Source organism: Cantharellus anzutake (genome assembly GCF_015039405.1).
Source record: "Cantharellus anzutake strain C23 chromosome Unknown EI90scaffold_62, whole genome shotgun sequence".
In the NCBI taxonomy this organism is placed as follows: Eukaryota; Fungi; Basidiomycota; class Agaricomycetes; order Cantharellales; family Hydnaceae; genus Cantharellus; species Cantharellus anzutake.
This window is the reverse complement of record NW_024067012.1, coordinates 226,169-244,430: the sequence shown is the minus strand read 5'-3', so window position 1 is coordinate 244,430 and position 18,262 is coordinate 226,169. Positions and strand designations below refer to the sequence as shown.

The 18,262-nt window shown below is 49.6% G+C and overlaps 8 protein-coding genes across 8 annotated transcripts; 5 read left to right on the top strand and 3 right to left on the bottom strand.

Annotated features, from left to right (window-relative positions):
- The first annotated feature begins 5 nt into the window (after positions 1-5).
- On the top strand, positions 6-1,407 carry EI90DRAFT_3075852 (vitamin-D-receptor interacting mediator subunit 4-domain-containing protein). Its single transcript, XM_039061609.1, has 3 exons — positions 6-488; positions 548-769; positions 830-1,407. The coding sequence occupies exons 1-3, from the start codon at positions 11-13 to the stop codon at positions 994-996; spliced, it is 867 nt and encodes a 288-aa protein (XP_038911473.1). The 5' UTR covers positions 6-10; the 3' UTR covers positions 997-1,407.
- Positions 1,108-2,421, bottom strand: EI90DRAFT_3075851 (transcriptional regulator of RNA polII, SAGA, subunit-domain-containing protein). Its single transcript, XM_039061608.1, has 4 exons — positions 2,220-2,421; positions 1,857-2,153; positions 1,645-1,799; positions 1,108-1,590 (listed from the first exon to the last, which is right to left on the bottom strand). Exons 1-4 carry the CDS (start codon positions 2,374-2,376, stop codon positions 1,216-1,218), a joined length of 984 nt encoding a protein of 327 aa, XP_038911472.1. The 5' UTR covers positions 2,377-2,421; the 3' UTR covers positions 1,108-1,215.
- Positions 2,422-2,485: 64 nt separating this feature from the next.
- EI90DRAFT_3075850 (dynactin p62 family-domain-containing protein) lies at positions 2,486-4,711 on the bottom strand. The gene is made up of 5 exons (XM_039061607.1): positions 4,305-4,711; positions 4,048-4,250; positions 3,579-3,993; positions 2,873-3,527; positions 2,486-2,815 (listed from the first exon to the last, which is right to left on the bottom strand). The coding sequence occupies exons 1-5, from the start codon at positions 4,568-4,570 to the stop codon at positions 2,657-2,659; spliced, it is 1,698 nt and encodes a 565-aa protein (XP_038911471.1). The 5' UTR covers positions 4,571-4,711; the 3' UTR covers positions 2,486-2,656.
- A 19-nt stretch (positions 4,712-4,730) lies between these two features.
- EI90DRAFT_3075846 (uncharacterized protein) lies at positions 4,731-8,053 on the top strand. Its single transcript, XM_039061606.1, has 11 exons — positions 4,731-4,945; positions 4,994-5,131; positions 5,183-5,434; positions 5,483-5,603; positions 5,657-6,747; positions 6,768-6,853; positions 6,912-7,212; positions 7,269-7,412; positions 7,469-7,651; positions 7,704-7,766; positions 7,816-8,053. The coding sequence occupies exons 1-11, from the start codon at positions 4,757-4,759 to the stop codon at positions 7,999-8,001; spliced, it is 2,754 nt and encodes a 917-aa protein (XP_038911470.1). The 5' UTR covers positions 4,731-4,756; the 3' UTR covers positions 8,002-8,053.
- Positions 8,054-8,560: 507 nt separating this feature from the next.
- EI90DRAFT_3075845 (uncharacterized protein) lies at positions 8,561-9,974 on the top strand. The gene has a single exon (XM_039061605.1). It carries the CDS (start codon positions 8,842-8,844, stop codon positions 9,745-9,747), a length of 906 nt encoding a protein of 301 aa, XP_038911469.1. The 5' UTR covers positions 8,561-8,841; the 3' UTR covers positions 9,748-9,974.
- Positions 9,975-11,211: 1,237 nt separating this feature from the next.
- EI90DRAFT_2356750 (cytochrome c/c1 heme-lyase) lies at positions 11,212-12,502 on the top strand. The gene is made up of 3 exons (XM_039052913.1): positions 11,212-11,927; positions 12,005-12,356; positions 12,406-12,502. The coding sequence occupies exons 1-2, from the start codon at positions 11,506-11,508 to the stop codon at positions 12,345-12,347; spliced, it is 765 nt and encodes a 254-aa protein (XP_038911468.1). The 5' UTR covers positions 11,212-11,505; the 3' UTR covers positions 12,348-12,356; positions 12,406-12,502.
- Positions 12,503-12,744: 242 nt separating this feature from the next.
- Positions 12,745-13,533, bottom strand: EI90DRAFT_3019671 (uncharacterized protein; the record flags this gene model as incomplete). The annotated part of the gene is made up of 4 exons (XM_039057390.1): positions 12,745-12,916; positions 12,971-13,032; positions 13,120-13,175; positions 13,287-13,533. 4 exons carry the CDS (start codon positions 13,531-13,533, stop codon positions 12,745-12,747), a joined length of 537 nt encoding a protein of 178 aa, XP_038911467.1.
- Positions 13,534-15,840: 2,307 nt separating this feature from the next.
- On the top strand, positions 15,841-17,020 carry EI90DRAFT_3130013 (uncharacterized protein; the record flags this gene model as incomplete). Its single annotated transcript, XM_039064266.1, has 5 exons — positions 15,841-16,053; positions 16,104-16,179; positions 16,227-16,369; positions 16,416-16,889; positions 16,946-17,020. 5 exons carry the CDS (start codon positions 15,841-15,843, stop codon positions 17,018-17,020), a joined length of 981 nt encoding a protein of 326 aa, XP_038911466.1.
- Between the last annotated feature and the right edge of the window lie 1,242 nt (positions 17,021-18,262).

Sequence of the window (18,262 nt, the reverse complement as noted above, 5' to 3'; positions counted from 1 at the left end):
AATTTAACAGATGTTTGCAAACGTTTCTCTGAGTCGACCACCAATAGGTACCAGCCACTCAAATCCACTTGTAAGTGGCTCTTATGCTGGTACGCCGCTTCGGAAGGAACAGGGGTCATTTCCTGCACCTCAAGGTGCATGTCAGAGTATGCGTGAGGTCCTCATGCGACCTCTCAACCGGATCGACACTCTGTCTCAGGCTCTTCTGCGCTCTCTTGCCCCTTCACAATCTAGCGTCGCAAAACCTCCTGCTGCACCTCCTATATCTGCATTTATCGAAACAGATCAGGCGTTAGCGTCCGCGGTCAACATGGCAAAGGTGCACCAAGAAAAACAAAGGGAGATCGATGCTCTCACACAGGAAATCCTCGAGCTAGAGCGGGACCTGAGGGATAAAATACGATTCCTTGTTAATGGGAGAAATGCACTCGGCGAGATCTTACGGGAAAGTGAAGAGAGTCTCGAAGCGATTGACCAGGCTGCGAAGGGCACGTTATGAAGATTCGCTTGCTCATGATGTGCAACTTATCTTTTGCTGTGTGTTCAGGGTCGGTACCGTACGACGTGATTCTAGGTTATGCATCGAACATTGCTAATTTCACGTCTGCTCCGCCGACGATGGAGCTGCCATCTCCAAATACCCAAATGTCTGTTTCAGCAATGTCAACGTTTAGACCCCCTTTCCCGACAGAGGAAATGATGCGCAGAGGGAAAATGAACGAAGAACCGCCTCTGGGGTCTTTAGGCGAGACGACGGAGATCGGAGCAGGTCGGTAATTATCCTACGTGACTCTATGGCACCAAGTCACCCCTCCTCTTCATTTTGCAGTTGCACCTTCTATCGTTTCTACAAACGCATACCAGGAAGGTGATTTAGCTGTTCCTGGTCCTGGTCTTGCCACGCAATACTCTACCTACGCCAGTCGGCACCGTACAACACAGGATAGTGCACCCGCCGGTGACCTTTTCGATTTGGATCTCAATCCCGACTTCTGAAGATCCTTTGGCTGCACCCAGACACCGGACTGATTGACATGAAAAGAGCGGCGCAGTCCTTTAGTGTTCCCAACAATAAAGATATTCCGGCTGGGCCGGCTTGATCGAACATCTCGATGAAACGATGTTGCTGAAATACAATTGTGTAATAACGGGGTAAAAATAGGATACAGCAGAGTGGACATGATTCCGATATAACTAAAGAATAATCTATTGTGTTTATCCTCGACTGTTCAGCCAGTCCCTCACTCCAGAACGTGAGCTTAGCAAAGCCCAGTACTGAGCTAAGCCTTCGTCTAGGCCCATCTTCTCCCCCATTTCGATTGCTGCTTCAGCGGCCCTTCGAGTATCGTCTGGAGGGTCGAGCTCTGCTCCTCGAAAGAAGAGACGGTCAGCAGCTGCAGACGGTGTTGGAAGCGAGGAAGGAACCAATGTAAGGAGTGAGAGGACGGAGGACAGTTTGAGGGTCGTGCTGTTGTTGTGAGATGAGTGATAGGAAGAGTGCGAAAATGGATTAGAAGGGGATATCGATGCGAAGGGATGAGATGATGTAGTTAGTGATAAGGCGTGCATAGACAATTGTTTAAGGTATGCCTAGCTTAACGTATGAGGCAATCGTGGTGATTCTTAAGGTAGGGCAGTGCTTACCTCTATGGCGGCAGTTGCCAGAACGGCCACAGGTCGTGAAGTCGTAAGATTATGCTGGGAAGCGATTAAACTAACTCTTTCCAATAGGTTTTGCTGAGTGGGAAGAGCCCTCGTGCTCGTGCTGAGCTGAACGGGAACTCTGGTGAATGGTGGATCTTTGGGACCCGTGGTGGATGAGACCAGTAAAGATGCAACAGCACGCTTCTACTCACTCTTTCCTTCCTGGCGAAGCGCAATGCTTCGTTCTTGAGCAATTTCATCGTCTTTCCATTGTAGCAGGCCACCAGTAGAGACACCAGATGCAGACCCTGCGGCAAGCAACCTTTCCCTCTCGAACTTCCGAATCCCAAGTATCCACTTTCTTAGGCGTGGAGGAGGCTCTTGGTGAGGCAACAGACGCCGCCGTTTTCGCGCTGGCATGTTTGAAGAGGATGAAGCGGAAGGATCGTAAGAAGGATCTGCACGCGCTACAGTTATCATGGACATGAGAAGGGAATTATGCAGGATTACTGCGTGCATTAAATGGACGTGATAAGGACGAAAAAACGCGTTACGCAAGTAATACCACCACACACCTAGTTCCGGTGTATTGATCCACTTTCGGACAGCACGGTCGAATTCGGCGCGAGATATCTTTCCGGATAAGAAGTTGGAAAGCGTATTCCAGTAGTGCAGTCCATTAGCATCCAGTGCTGCCCCTAGCTGGGCCTTGACGGTGCTCGATGTATCCATACTCCGGCAAACGCGCGGACAACAGGTGACAGAAGATAATTGACACGTGGTCGACTGGCCAAGTTCCCACGCGTCGTGGTAGAGTTACACAAATAAGAATATTAATGCTGCCGTCTCTCATTCCGTTCCTACATGTAAACTCAATGTAGATTAGAGTAGGGGTAGCCGCACTGTCGCATCGTCACGCGACAAACAAGAGTTCAACAACAACAACCCTCTACACTAAGTGCGAGTACAACGAAACTAACAGTCATGGGCGGCGGGGCGACCCATCACATCATCAGGATACCGTCGCTACTGGGCCCAGATTGACAGTAATGTAAAACGAAAACGTTTTCGTCTCGCCTCCTGTTGAGCGCGATGGAGCGTCAGCCGTTGAGACTTCCACTGAAGACGATTGCTCTTCCGCCCTATACGTATATGATATCAGAAGATTGAACTGGAAGGACAATCATCAGCCAACGATTCAGTGGATTCTAGAGCAAAGTTCTCCCACCTGAAGAGGATTAGAACTCTCATTGCCAACAATAACCTCCCCTCCTATTTTCGTTATATTGGCTCTCCTTTCGAGAAAGCCCACATTGCTGCTTTCCTTGTTTGTCTCTCGTTTTGTATCGTCTCTACCTGGAGCCGGACTTGACTCTCGTCCAGCGAGCAAGTCCTCAATATCATCTTCATTCATTTCCACATCCTCCCCTTCATCGTCATATTCCCATGCCTCCGCAAAAGCCCCGATCGGGAACGGATTGGAGGGAAGTGATATGGTGAAAGGAGCTCGTTTATTGCCCTGCTTTGACGGTGGTTTCTGGACAGTAACACGAGCTTGAACAGGTTCATACAGCGGGTTCGTTAGAGACAGTTGGAAGGCGTACGATTTCCCTGGTTGAAGAGGTTGTCCTGCATTGGGGTCATCTCCCCCAGCCACTTGCTTAGCTTTGGCCGCCATGGTCCGGGACATGGCACTAGGTGCAGTGGTAGGAGGGGGATGCTTGACCATTACGTCAATTGAAGGTACATAATTAGCTGCCATTAGTTTGATCTTGAATCTTATGCTTTGCGATTTTTGTTCGGGCTTTATCAGAATGTGCCGGCATTTGGGACATCTCTTTGTTTGTTTTGAGTGTAAGGGTATGCGCAGCGGTCGAAGCGCGCTGTGAAAGGCATCAGCCTAAGTGATTCAAGTGAGGAACGTAGGTATTTACGACGATTTCAGGGATTGCGTCCAGCTGTTTATCCATCTCTGCTCGAGGGATGCCACTTCACCCAGTGTAAACTCTTCTTGAGTCAAGTTTCTGAGCCAGTCCACCTCTGCAATGTGCTCCTCCCGGCCGGAGACACAGTCAGCGCGGCTCTTGTAGAACCCTCCGTATTCGTCTTTGGAAGTATTTGAATCTACGCGCTTCTTGCGTAGCCCAGGTATTTCGCGTGCCAAAGCCGAAGAAGCGGCTGCATTTATCGCACTTAAGGCAGAGGTTCGTGAGGAACCTTGATGCAGGCTGTGCGCACCGGTCGTAGGCTGAGAATTCGCTGAATTGCGCATGACAGGCTCGAAGTGCTCTTTCAAGCGATCAAATTCAATAGCGTCGTACGAGCTGTCCTCTGTTTTCTGGAGTTGCACTTTGAGTCCGACTCAGAAAGGTACAGAGAAGGCAAGAAATTGTGTTCCCTTACGCGCTAAGCCTGTGGGTTTGTCGAAAGTTATGCCAACTTCTGTGGAGTCCCAGCGACAGTAGTTGCAATAAAGAAAAAATGGAGGTTCGCCAACAACGCTCACAGCAGGCAGTACGCGCGAGTCACTGGTGGGTTGCGGGTCCGAAGATACCACAGACAGTGTATTGCTGCATTGAGGGCACTGGAAGCAATTTCTCGCGCAACTGAATGGGGCCATCAGAACGACGACCTAAATTAAAGCGCATGGCCTCACATACCGATTCTTTTCTGCACGAACACTGGCACTAGGCACTTCGAATAAGCAGTTAGGACAGTGGTATCCGCTGACTTCCACAGTGATGCAACGATTGCATCGTATCTTGTCGCACTCTTCACAGAAATATAAATTAGGTAGAGGATGAAACGCGTAGGGATACGAGGGATGCAGCGGAAAGGGGGGAATTAGCGTTGTCCCGGAGACCCCAGATGATGTTGAGGGAAAACTTGTGCATGTGCAGTGATACAGAACACCCGGGCCGACCATGATAGTCGTTGAAGATCAGTTGGAGTCACGCTCTCGAGCCCTCGGATTACTAGACAATGTTTATCCCCTTCGCTCTGGGAAAAAGTCAAAGGGATCAGAAGTGTGTTGAACTCTGTTGAACTGTACCAAGTTGAATCTTTGCTGTGACAATGTCCGTGTCCGTCACATCACGCTTGTCGTGGCTCCATGGCCTTTCCGGTGCCTGAACATTTGCCACGGAATGCCTTCTCGGGGAAGGAGTCCTTCTCGAGCTCGGAATCAAACCACTGGGACGCGACAATATCTGACATCTCCAATCTGTCGTGGGATGCGTTGACACCAGAACGAGCGTCGCTTTGGGTCATTGAACTAACGAATCAAATAAGCGCTACTCGAGTAAGAATAGTCAGCCCCTACCAAAGGAGGATGTTGACAGGATTCGAGGGTCTTATTAGGTCCAAAATCAATGAAAATCTCCCAGACTTTGACAGACAGCTCCAAGCAGCCCTCAGTATTCAGTCACGCATCGAGGATCTAACAGTAACAACGGAAAGATTGACGTCTGCTTTGCATGATGAAACTGTAACTTCGATTGTCTCTGAATATACGCGGATCTGATTCTCTTGCTTTAAGACTGGTCTTTCACCATCTTTGCGAAGAACTTTCATCGCCCATGAGGCTGCAGCGCAAGAAGCCAAGGATGCAGAAGTACTAGCTGCCGCTACAACACACTTGCTCACATGCAGAGACGAGATGCGCCGTCTGTCTTCCCTTGTCTCTGATTCCCAATTGTTGGATGCCGTCGTAACATCTCGTGCGTTGGCTGCATTATTGTCAAATGCCCCGAAGCCACTTCCGAGTACCCATGTTTTTCGGGAGTTGCAGGTACGTGAGGATATTTTTTAGATGACTCTATTAAAGAGTAATTTGCAGAGTCGAGCTAGAGCCTTGAAGGACACGACGTTAGAACAATTGGACGACGCTTTCTCTGGAGCTGTAGCGGTCTCGACTTCGTCGTCCAATGAATCAATAACTATCCTCAGTGATATTTCCCGTGTGTGCCTTCAGTCTCTGGCTCGGTTTCTTATCTTGATGACCCGAGCTCAGTCTCTTCTACAAACAAATCCATTTCTTTCACCGACTTGTGCAAGGCAATGGATGAAGATTCAATTTTTGCAAAACTCATCTCATTGCGGAAATCAGTCATGTCCCATTTTGTTCCCCCAATCCTCAAGCGCACACATGTGGTAGTTATTGCTGAGAACACCTTGACCCTCGATTGCAAACCAGCGAGCGAGCCCATACATCACCTTTCTGCGTTAGTGGAGTTCCTCGGTCTGCGTCTATTTCAGATCCTACCCCCGAGACAGGCTGAACAAGCTGTCAAGGACCTGTCGTCGCCGTGCTTATCATCAGTTCTCGAATCTTTCCAGTCTGAAATCCCGAGCTCTGTTGGTCAACTACCTAGGTACATTGACTTCGTGCAGACCGGCGTCCTATTCGAAGAAACCCTTAATGCCTTGCGAAAAAAGTACAATACCAAAGACACATTGCGCACTTCCAGAATTCTCGTAGAATGGGCCATTTCACTTCCGTACCACTACGAAAAAAAGCGTCGACAGGTCATATTGGAAGATGCACGGAGGATCATTGTTGATGAACGGAAGCTCGCAGGTGTATCTGCGGAAAAAAGGGATTCGCGTACCTCCCAACCTCTAGATGCAACGGAGTCGGCTCCCAATGGTTCAAGGATGGCGTCCGGTGGTACTTTGGTTTCTGTATCACAGGTCCTTGAAGGGTCTACCCCACCCGAGCCAGTCGGTGACATACCGGACGAAGACGACGGTTGGGGCTTCGATGACGAAGAACTGGGACGAGCGGCCGATGGAGCCTCAGACCCGGCCAACTCTTCGCCTGGGGCCGCTGGTGAAACAGCTCCGGAGACGAGTGAAGTTGATCCTTGGGACGATGACCCTTGGGACGACCCTTCGAATACAGAACCACCATCTGTGGACCCTGAGGCTTTAAACATAGCCGCACCAACAATCCCACTCGAAAAGGCGACAAGGGGGGTAGACAAGTACGCAGGGAAAATGACAGCCCGTTTTAACTCATCCGCGTCGTCATTTGGATCGTCGGAACCTAACCCGGCCCCAAGTCTGTCACGAACTCGAAGAAATGGTACACCTTCTGTCTCGGTGCCTCCCCCGTGGTTGAGAAATATATGGTGTCTGAATGCGCTCGAAGTCTACTTACGCTTTGCGGAAGCGTTATCCAAGAAAGTTATGAATTATCGACTTTGGGGTGAGCCTGATTTTGATTCTAGCCCCAGCGTAGTCCCAAGACTGACCTATCGATAGAGTCTTTTCCCCATAGCTGGGACGGCGGGCGACAATTCGAACGTTGGGTCCGTCATAGAAAGCGCCATCGCTTCGCTCTGCGATCTGTTCCGTGCGGTATATCCGGTAACGCATGCCTCCAAAATGAGAGCATCAGCTGCACTGCGCGTTCGATTCTCGAATGATTGCTCGTATCTCTCGGAGGGGATAGAAAAGATTTTGCTAGATGAACCCGTAGGACTCCGGCGAACAGATGTTGCAACGTTGTCGGTTGTCAGCGCTGACTTAAAACGAATGGGCAGAAAGTATCTCGGGGATTGTTTGGTAGGCCGTTCCTCAATGTTCAGCAGTGAATTCGCATCCCTGACAATAGCACACAGTCCGAACAAAAAGGGGCTGTATCCAATTTACTTAACCAAGCGGAAGGGTTTGAAGAGACAGGGGATGACACGCGTTTTTCGGCTTGCGAGAGCGTTGTCAACAGTATATTGCTTCGAGTCAATGCAATCGCGCAGGATTGGAAGGTTTGTCGAGCTGATATCCTCGATATGGTATCTAACCTGAGCACGAGTTCAAATAGTTCACGTTGGCACAGTCGACTTATCTGGAAGCAATTGGGGGTGTCGTCGAGGAGATATTGGCTTCAGTATTAGATGATATTCTCGCGTTGCCCGATATCCCAGAAAAGGAGTCGCATCGGCTGAATGAACTTTGTCAAAAGCTGGAGACCCTTAAAGAGCTTTTCGTCGTTGTTCCAGGAGAGGTAGGGACTCTAAATGGGAACCCGTGTCTTTGTAACTCATGTGTTGTTGCAGGACACAGTGATTGCCGCTCATGTGCCTTCGTGGTTCAGATTTGCATATTTGGCTGAACTTCTGGTCAGCCACGTTTCTGCATTACTGAATGGTTGTGTTGACACTCCTATAGGAGGCCTCATTGGCGGATATCAATTACCTATTCGATGGTGGAGCGCTAATTGATTTTGAGATCAACGAGTTGGTGAAATTAGTTCAAGGATTGTTCGCGGACTCGCCTTTGCGATTGCGGACAATTGAGAAAATTTTGCGAGGACATCCCGGTGGCGTTCAGAGCGTTGGGGAGGGTTCTGCTTGATTGGGGAGGGTGGGGACATGTGTTCTGGCATCTTCTCGACCTTATATGGGAGAAAGCCTTTATCGCCGCTAATCGTGAGAATTACTGAATTACTGAATTGCGCCAACACGTGACCTTCCGAATGCATCAAACGAGGCTGACTACTTGCATCCATCTTCACCGCCCTATTGCCTGCAGGCAGTGCATCAACATCATTAACCACGTTCCGTTCCTCGTCCATAAGTAAGCCTGGCGTATGCGTAGGTGTAGGACAGTAGAAGCTCACTCCACTATTACGCGCCATTGCTCTTAGACCCTTACTGCGACTCCTTTACTCGGGCTGAGGGGTATTTAACTAGTGCTCTCGTCTCGGGCTTTCTCACCTGCGCACAGTACTTTTCAACGAAATAACTCGCATATTCTTCTCTGTGCAATATGGAAAGAAGTTTTTATGACGTCCTTGGCGTTAGACGCGATGCAAACGATGACGAGAGTAAGTATAAATTGCATCATTTCATCGTTACCACGACCCTCCAAGCCATGGAAACGAACTCTAACTCCCTTACTCTTACTCTACAAGTCCGCAAGGCGTATAAGAAGGCCGCTCTAAAGTCACATCCGGATCGGCATGCAGCGGCGCCTGCTGCCAATGGTGTAGATCCAGGCGAGGAGTTCAAAAAGGTTAACGAAGCCTACACTGTTCTCAGTAATCCATCCAATCGAAAACTCTATGATACGTACGGGGGTTGGCCGCCTCCTGAAGACTTCGGCGCACCTCCGCCGAACGCAACTTTCGCCCGCTCGGGCACACCACGGAGGGCCACGGATGAATTTGTCTTCGTGGCTGATCCCTTCTTTGCCATGCCCGGATTCTTCGATTTTGACATGCCAATGCCTCCCTTCCCTGCGTTCCCAGAACTTCGGGTTCCCCAACCTGTCTTTTCGGAGCCGCCACCAGTCTTCCTAGTTTCGGAGCCCCTCAGTATGTTTGACTCCGTGTTCACACAGCAGCCGGGTGGATTGGCAAAAGGAATGGAAGAACCTTTCTTCTTCCTTGATCCGCAAGGAGGGAATCCATTCCGCCGCCAACGTCACTACCGCCGTTCCGATCCGTCTGGTGTTCATGACCATGCCTCATATTCCAGTCAACCTCCATCTGGCCAGACTTCAAGGCAATCCAGTCGAAGCTCAACCCGCCATAATTCTGATGCCCCACACCCTATCTGGGTAGAGGAGAAAACCATCAAACATACAGTGAATGGGAAGGAACAAAGATACACCATGCAGAAGGATGTGGAAGGAAACGTATATGAAACAATCGAAGTGCCAGGAGAGAGCAAACGATACATTGTGAATCACGTTACGATTCTTCCCACTTCAGAAGGCGTTCGCATCCCTGGGGAACAGCCACACGACTCCCGCCGTCATGAGAAGTCTCGCGAGAAGGCGCGAACAAGGGAAAGCAGCCGTGTAAGAGATCACGATCACGATCACAAGCATCCAGATGCCTCGCGCCGTTCATCAGATGGGTTACGTCATCCGAGTTCAAAGTATCCTGCGGCGCCTCCCCCGCCACTTCCGCGTAACCCGTTTCAGCAGCCCCCGACAGCCGGCCCTGGGATTCCTACTTTCTACCCACCAGCGCAACCTTATCCACCAGCGCATCCGATTGTGCCACCTCAGGCCCCCCAGCCACCACCTCAGAGTCATCCTATGATCCCTAATCCTTATGGTAAGCTTTTTCGCTGGTTGCATACCTATCGTTAGTCAATGCCATTCTGCCTAGAGCACGCTATTCCACGGACAGATAAGAAGTGGTGGAAGCGTAGAGCCGCAGCCGCCCCATAAGTATCACAGGAGACATTTGTCCTTCTTGCTCCGTACGAGATAGTACTTCTCCGGATCTAGATATTTTGTGTTGATATTCGGTTGTTTTTCTTGTACGTTACCGCTAACTTCTTATTCATAATGCGTTTGGACTTGTGATAGATGTGGATTCGTTTGAACCCAAAGGTAAAACAAGGTTCGAGAAGCTGAGTCTAAAATGGCAGTCACGCAATTGATTTCGTCACATGGGGAGGTCGATACTAGTAGCGGGTTCTAAGGACATGTGCAACTTGTAGTCCGATCAGAGTCGAGAACAGAGTCTTATCATGTGGATGAGGCAGGCTCAGTCGTCTTCTCGCACTAGAGCCACTCTTTCCTCTTCTTCTAGCCGTAATGCTTGCTCGAGGACATCATCTTCATTTGCCTGAATTGTTGGTGGAGCCGCCCCGTACCAAAGCCGTTGTACTACTATCGCTGGAGCCACACTTCTTTCAACCCACGATACGCTGTCCGGAAATAAAGCAACTAACCGAAATCCACGGAGACTTGGAAGAGACCGCATACGAAGAACTGGATAGGCGAGTGCCACAATATGAAATATACCGTTCTAGAATTTCCAAGTGCGTCAAGAATATATTTTGGGATTTGTGAAGAAACGTACTTGTACAGGTCTCCGGCTAGCCATCCGGCGAGAGTCGTAGCTCGGAAACCATATAGAGAGCGCTGCTTATAGTTACTGTATGGATTGCTTCTGAGCTTTATTCGCCATGCGGATCCCCCTTACACTGACCTATATAATTGCGGCAGAGGAAGGGTACTTTCGAGTCCTAATGCAAAGAAACCAAGGGCATCGACAAATAGCTGGCTGCGGCCAAAGATTAGTATCAGAATTGTTAGAACAATTCTAGAATCGAATGAGTTGGAGGTGATGAAGGCTTCGACGTGTTCAAAGATACCCACATGTAAGACGCTAAAAATTCAATATATCGGGAATAGGTTGGCCACTGCCAGAATCTCATGAACCTTGTCGACATCCCCAACGATTCTGGATTCGTTGTTGGTCTGTACCGAATACAGATATAAAGAAGCGCGAGCTGCGCGAGGATCATAAGGATGGCTTGTACGAGCAAGGCTTTAACAGGATTTATCAGAATCCAAGTCCAACAAGTATCATGAGGATTGGTACGACAGACCGATCTCAAACTGGTTGCCTATCCAGAAGAAGCACCTAGCTATATTCGCAAGTAAAAGAATCCCACACACATCTCTTGAAAATCCAGTTGAATCCCTGGATGGAATGTTCGCCCTCAGAGTGTCAGAAAGCCGTACACGGAAGTACTGACTTCTTCTTGATGATTGAATAAGCTGTAAATAAAGTTAGGGATGGACTCAAAAGCAAAGGATGGAATGTGTACATTGGTCACCATAGACTAATGGTGGTCCAATCGCTAGGCAATGGGTGTCATTCGTCAAGGTACGCCAGACGTGTGCGCAGTCGTGAAAGGCTTACCCATTCCGATGGATGGAAGAATAGATATCCACGCCATTCCAACCCACTATGTTTGGGATGTAATAGTTCGTGGTGGTAGTAGTACGTGCGCGCTCAAAGGGTGTCTTAGTGGCGGGGCGTCAGGATTCTGACGCATTGACGCAGCCGCCGAGCGGCAACCTCCGAGTCTTCGCACCGATTTGCTGGAAATGGGACAGGCGATAAGTTCAGGTCACTCGCAGCCCGCCCTTCCCCCGGAACATCCTCCAGTCTCGTCGTCGACCTCCTCTCCCCCTCCAACATGTCCAATGCACCGTGGGGGCTCCGGCTCCGACGTTGTGAATCCCCTAAACAACATGCCCAATCTCCCCCAGACACCGGCCCACAATCAAAAATCGAGCCTTCCAATTGAACGGACGGAGTCCAGCATCCCTCGTGCCCCTTCTCCCGATAGCGAGTCGTCCAATTCTGAGAAATGGGAATACCCAAGCCCTCAACAATTCTACAATGCGCTGGTAAGGAAAGGTTGGGTGACACCAGAGGAACATGTGGAAATGATGGTGGAGATACATAATTTTTTGAACGAAATGGCGTGGAAAGAAGTTGTGAAATGGGAAGCTGAAAGTCAGCCGTAGGTCTATCTAAAAACCATTGATGGTTGCAACAACAATCTTTGTCACATTCTTTGTACTTCTTTTGCCTCTTCAGGGGTGCCCCCGAGCCTCGGTTAGCGCGTTTCCAAGGGAAACCGGGAGAGTTATCTCCGAAAGCACGTTTTTGGTTGGGAATGGGCAAGATATTTCCCTCGCGTTTCAATACGGTGCCACCCTTCGATAGACACGATTGGGTCGTTCGCCGACATACAGGCGAAGAAGTTCGCTACGTGATTGACTATTATGAAGCCCCTCCCGATGGCGATGGTTCACCTATCTTCAGCCTCGATGTGCGCCCAGCACTGGATTCATTTGGGAGCATCAAGACTCGTATTGTTTCTGCGACGAAAGATGCTTGGACAGCATTAAGAGAGAAAGAAAATGGAGTAGGAAGATGATATATTTAAGTGGGTCTATTTTTTCAAGTAATCTTATGCTGTCTGAATCGTTCTGTAGGTTGGTACGTTCAGCGCTTCGACATCCCAACATTGCCTTGAGGTTCTTGCGTATCGCCATAAGTGGCCCACATGCAATCCATAAATTATTCCATGTCCAGTCCTTGTATGCCAGCATCAACTTCCCAGTGACAATATGGGATACTCCTTACATTTGACGGAAGCTCAGAATCAAGCTGGTGAACCAACAGAGCTGACCTAAGAATGTCAGGGCTTCGTGGGCTACTGCAATTGTGCGCATCCATGTGTGTGCATGCGTGCGTAGATCATTCTAGATTCCGTATCTGCCGGGCGGCATATGACGGAGCGTATAATGGGTTACAATCAGTTCAAGGTTGCGCTATGTGTCTCCCAGCCTGCCAGCTCTCCGACCGCCATCTGTCCCATCTCTTCCTGCAGTAGCCGGTATCCACAAGACCGCTCCATCCCTCGAGTTTTGAGGACCGAAGTCCCGGATGAAGGGGGCTAATCGGGCAGCCCACTGGGCCTCGTTGTTGTTGAAGACTGCATCCCTGTGAGCGACGGTAACAATGGTGCGTAGGGGCCAGAGGCGCTAAATGCCTAACCGGACGCCGCGTGTCCAGGCACCCCCTGACGATACGATGGCATGTGCCGCATGAAGACCCCCCTTCGAACAGCGAATGAAGAACATTCTCATTTGGAAGACAGGCCCCAATGTCGAAACCACACATACACCTCTCGGTTCATCACAGACCTTTGTTATACCGGCGAACTCGAACTCCAGCCCAATGGCCCATGGCTCATTTTGATCTGAACCATCACATCAGAGCGAGTACTTAATCCGATGCGTTACAACACCTCACCCAGCAATTTCTTAGCTTCAACGAAAGTGAGGATATATCTTTGGCTTCCGCTACGCACATCTTCTCGAAGAAACTGATTTCATTTCGGACCGCGCTCCGACGTCACCACGCCGACGACAAAAGAACACCACACGATTTATGAACACCGGAGCGTGTGAATACATTTGTTCCTCAATCAAAGTTCCTAATTCCCGAGCCTGCCTGTTTAAGAGCCCAGGCGCACTGTACACGTTTACGCATGCAGCAGCTCGTCCCGGGATGCAACTGTCCAGCCTCCACTGCTTATTTCCAGGTGTAGTGGCCATGAAAAGCAGTGGGGTTGGTTCGGCGTCACCAACGTGTTTAGAGTCAGAAAAGCGGAGGCTCGATACCGGGAACCGAGATGGAAGGCTTCGGCAATATGCTATACAGGTTCAACATGCACACAAAGAGTCAGCCGTCGCGAGATTATTCTTTTCCCTGACGCAATGGTTACGCTGTGAGTCAACGCAGTGAGGGACATCGTATGCAAACAAGGATGAGCTGCAAGTGTGAAAAATCCACGAGGCTGATACATGCTTCGAATCTTCGACAGAAGAATGACGTTTGTTTGATCCATATATGCCTCACTGAAACCGAGCTTTCGATTCCGGGGAACCCGGCTGTCCATGATGCACGACTACAGCTGGCAGCAGTATTGTCGTGGTCGAGCATGTACATGCGCAGCCCCCTCTCAATCGTTGCGTTTGAGCAAAGCATTTCCCGATCGGTGAGATGATTTCGGTTTTATCCTCTGAGGATCACTTGCGACTCCGCGCAGGACTTGGTGGGGATTACGGGTGGCTAATAAATGCATCTCATCGATTTCTTGTCGGATCCACATCTGGAAAGCACAAATATTGCCTGCACAGCCGTCCTGGTGAACCAACTGATGGACGCCGCCTGTCGCGGCAGGGGCCCGCTACTCGATCTTCACAACTGCCTTTCCACGTTTGATTCTAGATTTATGGATGGGATGACATCGTGTCTTCACTCTTTGCGTTATCACCATTTCAGAGCACTCTTCCCCTTCTGTCTTCAGTACATTAGTCTTGCCGATCCAGATTTATTGCCGCGCATATCCTGGTTCGATTTCTTCGGATGGATTCCGTACGTGTTTCTCGTCCGTGTACGCTTCAGGGCTCTCGCCCTCTTATATCTCATCCTCTGCTGAAGACGTTTATCTTTTCTTCATCTTTTAGTCTTGACCTTTCGGTCCTTAAGCTGTATTTTCCTGGTGTTCTTTGGTTTTTCGGTCTCGCCGAGGGGGTGTTGCGACCTCCGGTTACACTCAGTGAGTGATCCCGATTACTTACTCATCTGGTTAAATTTCCTGGGTTTCGGTTGTTTTCTTTGTTCTGTAACCTCTTTGCTCTTCTCCGCGTTGTCCTTGTTTTTGCGTCACCCCCCTCCCTCCCTCCCCGATCTCCTCCTGTGTGTAAGTAACCGGGTTGTCTTCAATACTCAGAGGTTCTGGCATTCGCCAGGGCTGTTGCCACGCTGGGCGACTCGGAGCAATGGAGCAGCGTGGCGACGACCCCGACAAAAGTCGAAGTCTCAGAAATTTTAGGCGACCCGGTTTAAGTACAAAATTGAGTAGTGACTGGTAGAGAAGGGGATGGTGGTGGGTAACGCAAAAGGTACAGATGCAAGCGATAGTCGAGCAAAGAACAGAGAGAGGTTACAAACTGTTGGGAAAGAACCGAAAAATGAAAAATGGGAAAGGCTAGTACCGAAGTCGTAAATATACGGGATCCTACCCACCAAAGAGGTAACCGACGGTCACAACACCTTCACGACCGAGAAAGGACGAAAGACAGAAAATAAGACCGGAATAAAAAAGGAATACGGCTGACACCAAAGGGACAGGCCGATGTGTGGAGCAGGTGCGAGGGACTGTATGCTGTAAATGCGCAATGTTCCATCCAAGAACGCACACGCCTTCATCTCCTGTACCATAGCGTTTTATGTAAATAGTGCGGATTGGTTCGTGTAATAATGCTTGGATCGAATGCTGTGCAGATAGCAGCGATGCGAAGCACGCACTCTAGTATAGATACAACTGATTTGACTCTTGATACAATTTTACGCTCTGGCACCTCTCTTTCCTTTTGGCATCCACCATACTATCACCTACTTGGTCCGAAGTTAGAGTGATTGGGTACTAGTCCGATCGGAGCCGTCAAATAATCCTAAGCGTCAACACAGGGAGGACATCGACATCACCAGAAATGGCAATAATACTGCTAGATTCATATTGATTTCGTGTATACGCACGGCCGTGCGCTGGTAAAAATCATCAATTAAAGTTTCTAGCTTACCTCTGGCCAATCGTGAGTTAAAGCAGGTGGACAGCGGACCGCCTTATCAGGAATCTCCTCATTGCAACAAGCAGGGGAATCGAGAGGCAGCTTGGCGGCATGAATATGGGGATTTCCTGATGAAGGGTCCGACTTGAGACCGTGGGAGAGACTTGTGACCGTCAAGTCAGACTCACAGACTTTGGTCTTTCGACCAGGTCTGTACAACACTAGTTGCCAACCCCCACCTTTAGCCGCATACCTCTGCACACTCTCACATTGTATTACACTGTAATGGACGACATTGAATATCGAGGAACAGCTCCCAGCAGCATTCACACAACTCCCTCTCAACGACAAGCCGAACCACCCTCTGAAAATACCAAGAAACGTGTCCAAGCCGCAGATCCTAACGATGGACGCTGCTTGATCGAAAATCGCCATCCAGACCATGCTATCCAGTATGCGCATTGCCTGCCCCGTGCCCTATCCAATCACCACAATTTCGTCCGTCCTCAACTTCATATAATCTCTCTTTTATTTACCATTATCACCAGATGACCAGTCTTGAATGGCACTGGAACTTACAGTATCATACCTTGAACCTCAACACTCGCTACAACATTTTTCGACGTAGGTCTTTCTCCATACATACTTTCTATTCCTTATCTCTTTCACAGTCGGAGCTACTTTGCACGCCTTATTTGACAACCATTTCTGGATCCTTGTCCCAGAAGAACGTGTAGTCGACATGTACCACAGCACCCTCACCAATATCACAGTCTCCCCGACTGCTCATCGAAATAACTTCCCACTCTTTAACGTAAGTCCGTTATCCGTTCATTTCCCATACTTAACTTTACTCATAGGGCAATGAGCCATTCAAATACAAGCTATTCCCAATACCTGGTAAAATGGACAGCATGGCCGTCTGCGTCCAGCACGTTGTGCGCAGCCCCCCTCAAGTGGAAGATTTCACTATTCACCTCCATCCTTTCCAAAATATTCCTTTCCTTCTGAGTCACATACGACCCCACTTTGTCATTGCCCGAGCCGGTAGGACGCTCCGCAAGGTAGACACCCGTCTTTCCATGACCTTGTCAGCGGAGCACCCTCTGCTGGTGAAGGTAGTGACTTTATATGATGCGTGGACCAGGGGATTACCGACTGATGTGCTGGATGACGAGAGCTTTAATCCCCCTCCCCCCGAAGGTGACGAGGACAACGATGAGGATGATGCCTCAAGTGAGGACAGGACAGCACCGCATCGTGACAAAAAGCGCAAACTCCACAGAGGCTCTCCAACAAGAGGCTCAAGCCGGGCTACCCAACAGGAATTGAGTGTATGTGATACCCGCCAACAACGCGACGTGGATCTTTCCCCGGAATCCACCCACAGCTTGTCCAGCAGGGCACTCTACGAGCACACCAAGAATTCTGGCAAGCAATGTTGGTCACCCGAAGCAATCCATGATTGGGTAGAGGAATGTGGTCACGGCGACCAGGAGTATACAAGGATTACAGTAGAAGCACTATCTATCTAGTTCGTTGCCAGAATATTCTCGCTACTCCGTAGCGGGTCATCAGGTTGGAACACGAAGATGGGTATCTCATTGTCACACTCCCCCCGATTGATCTGTCAACCTGACTCCTACTCTCATGTTCGGACTCTCTTTTCTGATGCCGTCTTCACATGCAAGAGAAGGATGCCGCACCCCGCGTATCAAACAGTCTCGAATCGCTGAATGTCCCACGTCCCAATCGACAACGGCAACATATCTATTCTTTAGATAAAGATTGCCATCAATCCCCCTCCAAATGAGCCTCCCCCGCTTTACAACCAATTCAGGTGAGTTCCCCAGTGAGTTCCCCAGTGCTCAGATGGGTCCTAATACCGAGAGCGGTCTCCTTGATCACTGTGACGACCCCCGATTGGTTGGGTAATATACAACCTACCGGTGTTGCTTACCGTAGCCAAGCATCTGCGAACGGTCAATCCATGAGCAGCACTGGTAGGTTGTACATTACCCAACCAATTGGGGCTAATTGGGGTCGTCACAGTGATCAAGGAGACGGCTCTCGATATTAGGATCCACCTGAGCACTGGGGAACTCGCGGAAGTTGCTGTCTTCGGTATCGTTATAAAAGCAGAAATGTCTGAGTGCGGTAATCAAAAAAAAATGCGCCGTTTGATGCGTGGAAGGAACAAGGTGTACGCAATGCTGCTCTTTGAGGCTCAACTGTCACTGTCACTGAGTCTGAGTCCTCACCATAGCGCCTCAAAGACAATTCCAATCGGTGGGGACCGTCTGTGAATGTGCGTACCCTCCACCAGATGTCCGAGTGCACAGACATTCTTCATGCGGTTTAGAGCGACAGCTGCTCTTGCAAACTAATTTTTCAAACTGGTAGGAGCATTCAGAGGCAAGCCACGAGGATGAATATGGTTTTGTCTACCTCGACAGCAGCAACTTGCCATACTCACTCGAGGACAGAACCCCCCACCCCCACAGAAAGTTCTTCATCTGTGGACGCCCCACGATCTTCTCCCATCCACATTGGGACCCGAAAGGACATTTCGTCGGACGATTCCCCCCTGTGACTCAAAAAGAATTCCAATACCTTGTCGAAGTCAGCGCTTTCGATCATCACGGAGCGTGACAGAATTGTCGTTAGAAGGCGTGGCAGTCTTTGGAACCGCGTCGATGCATCTGCG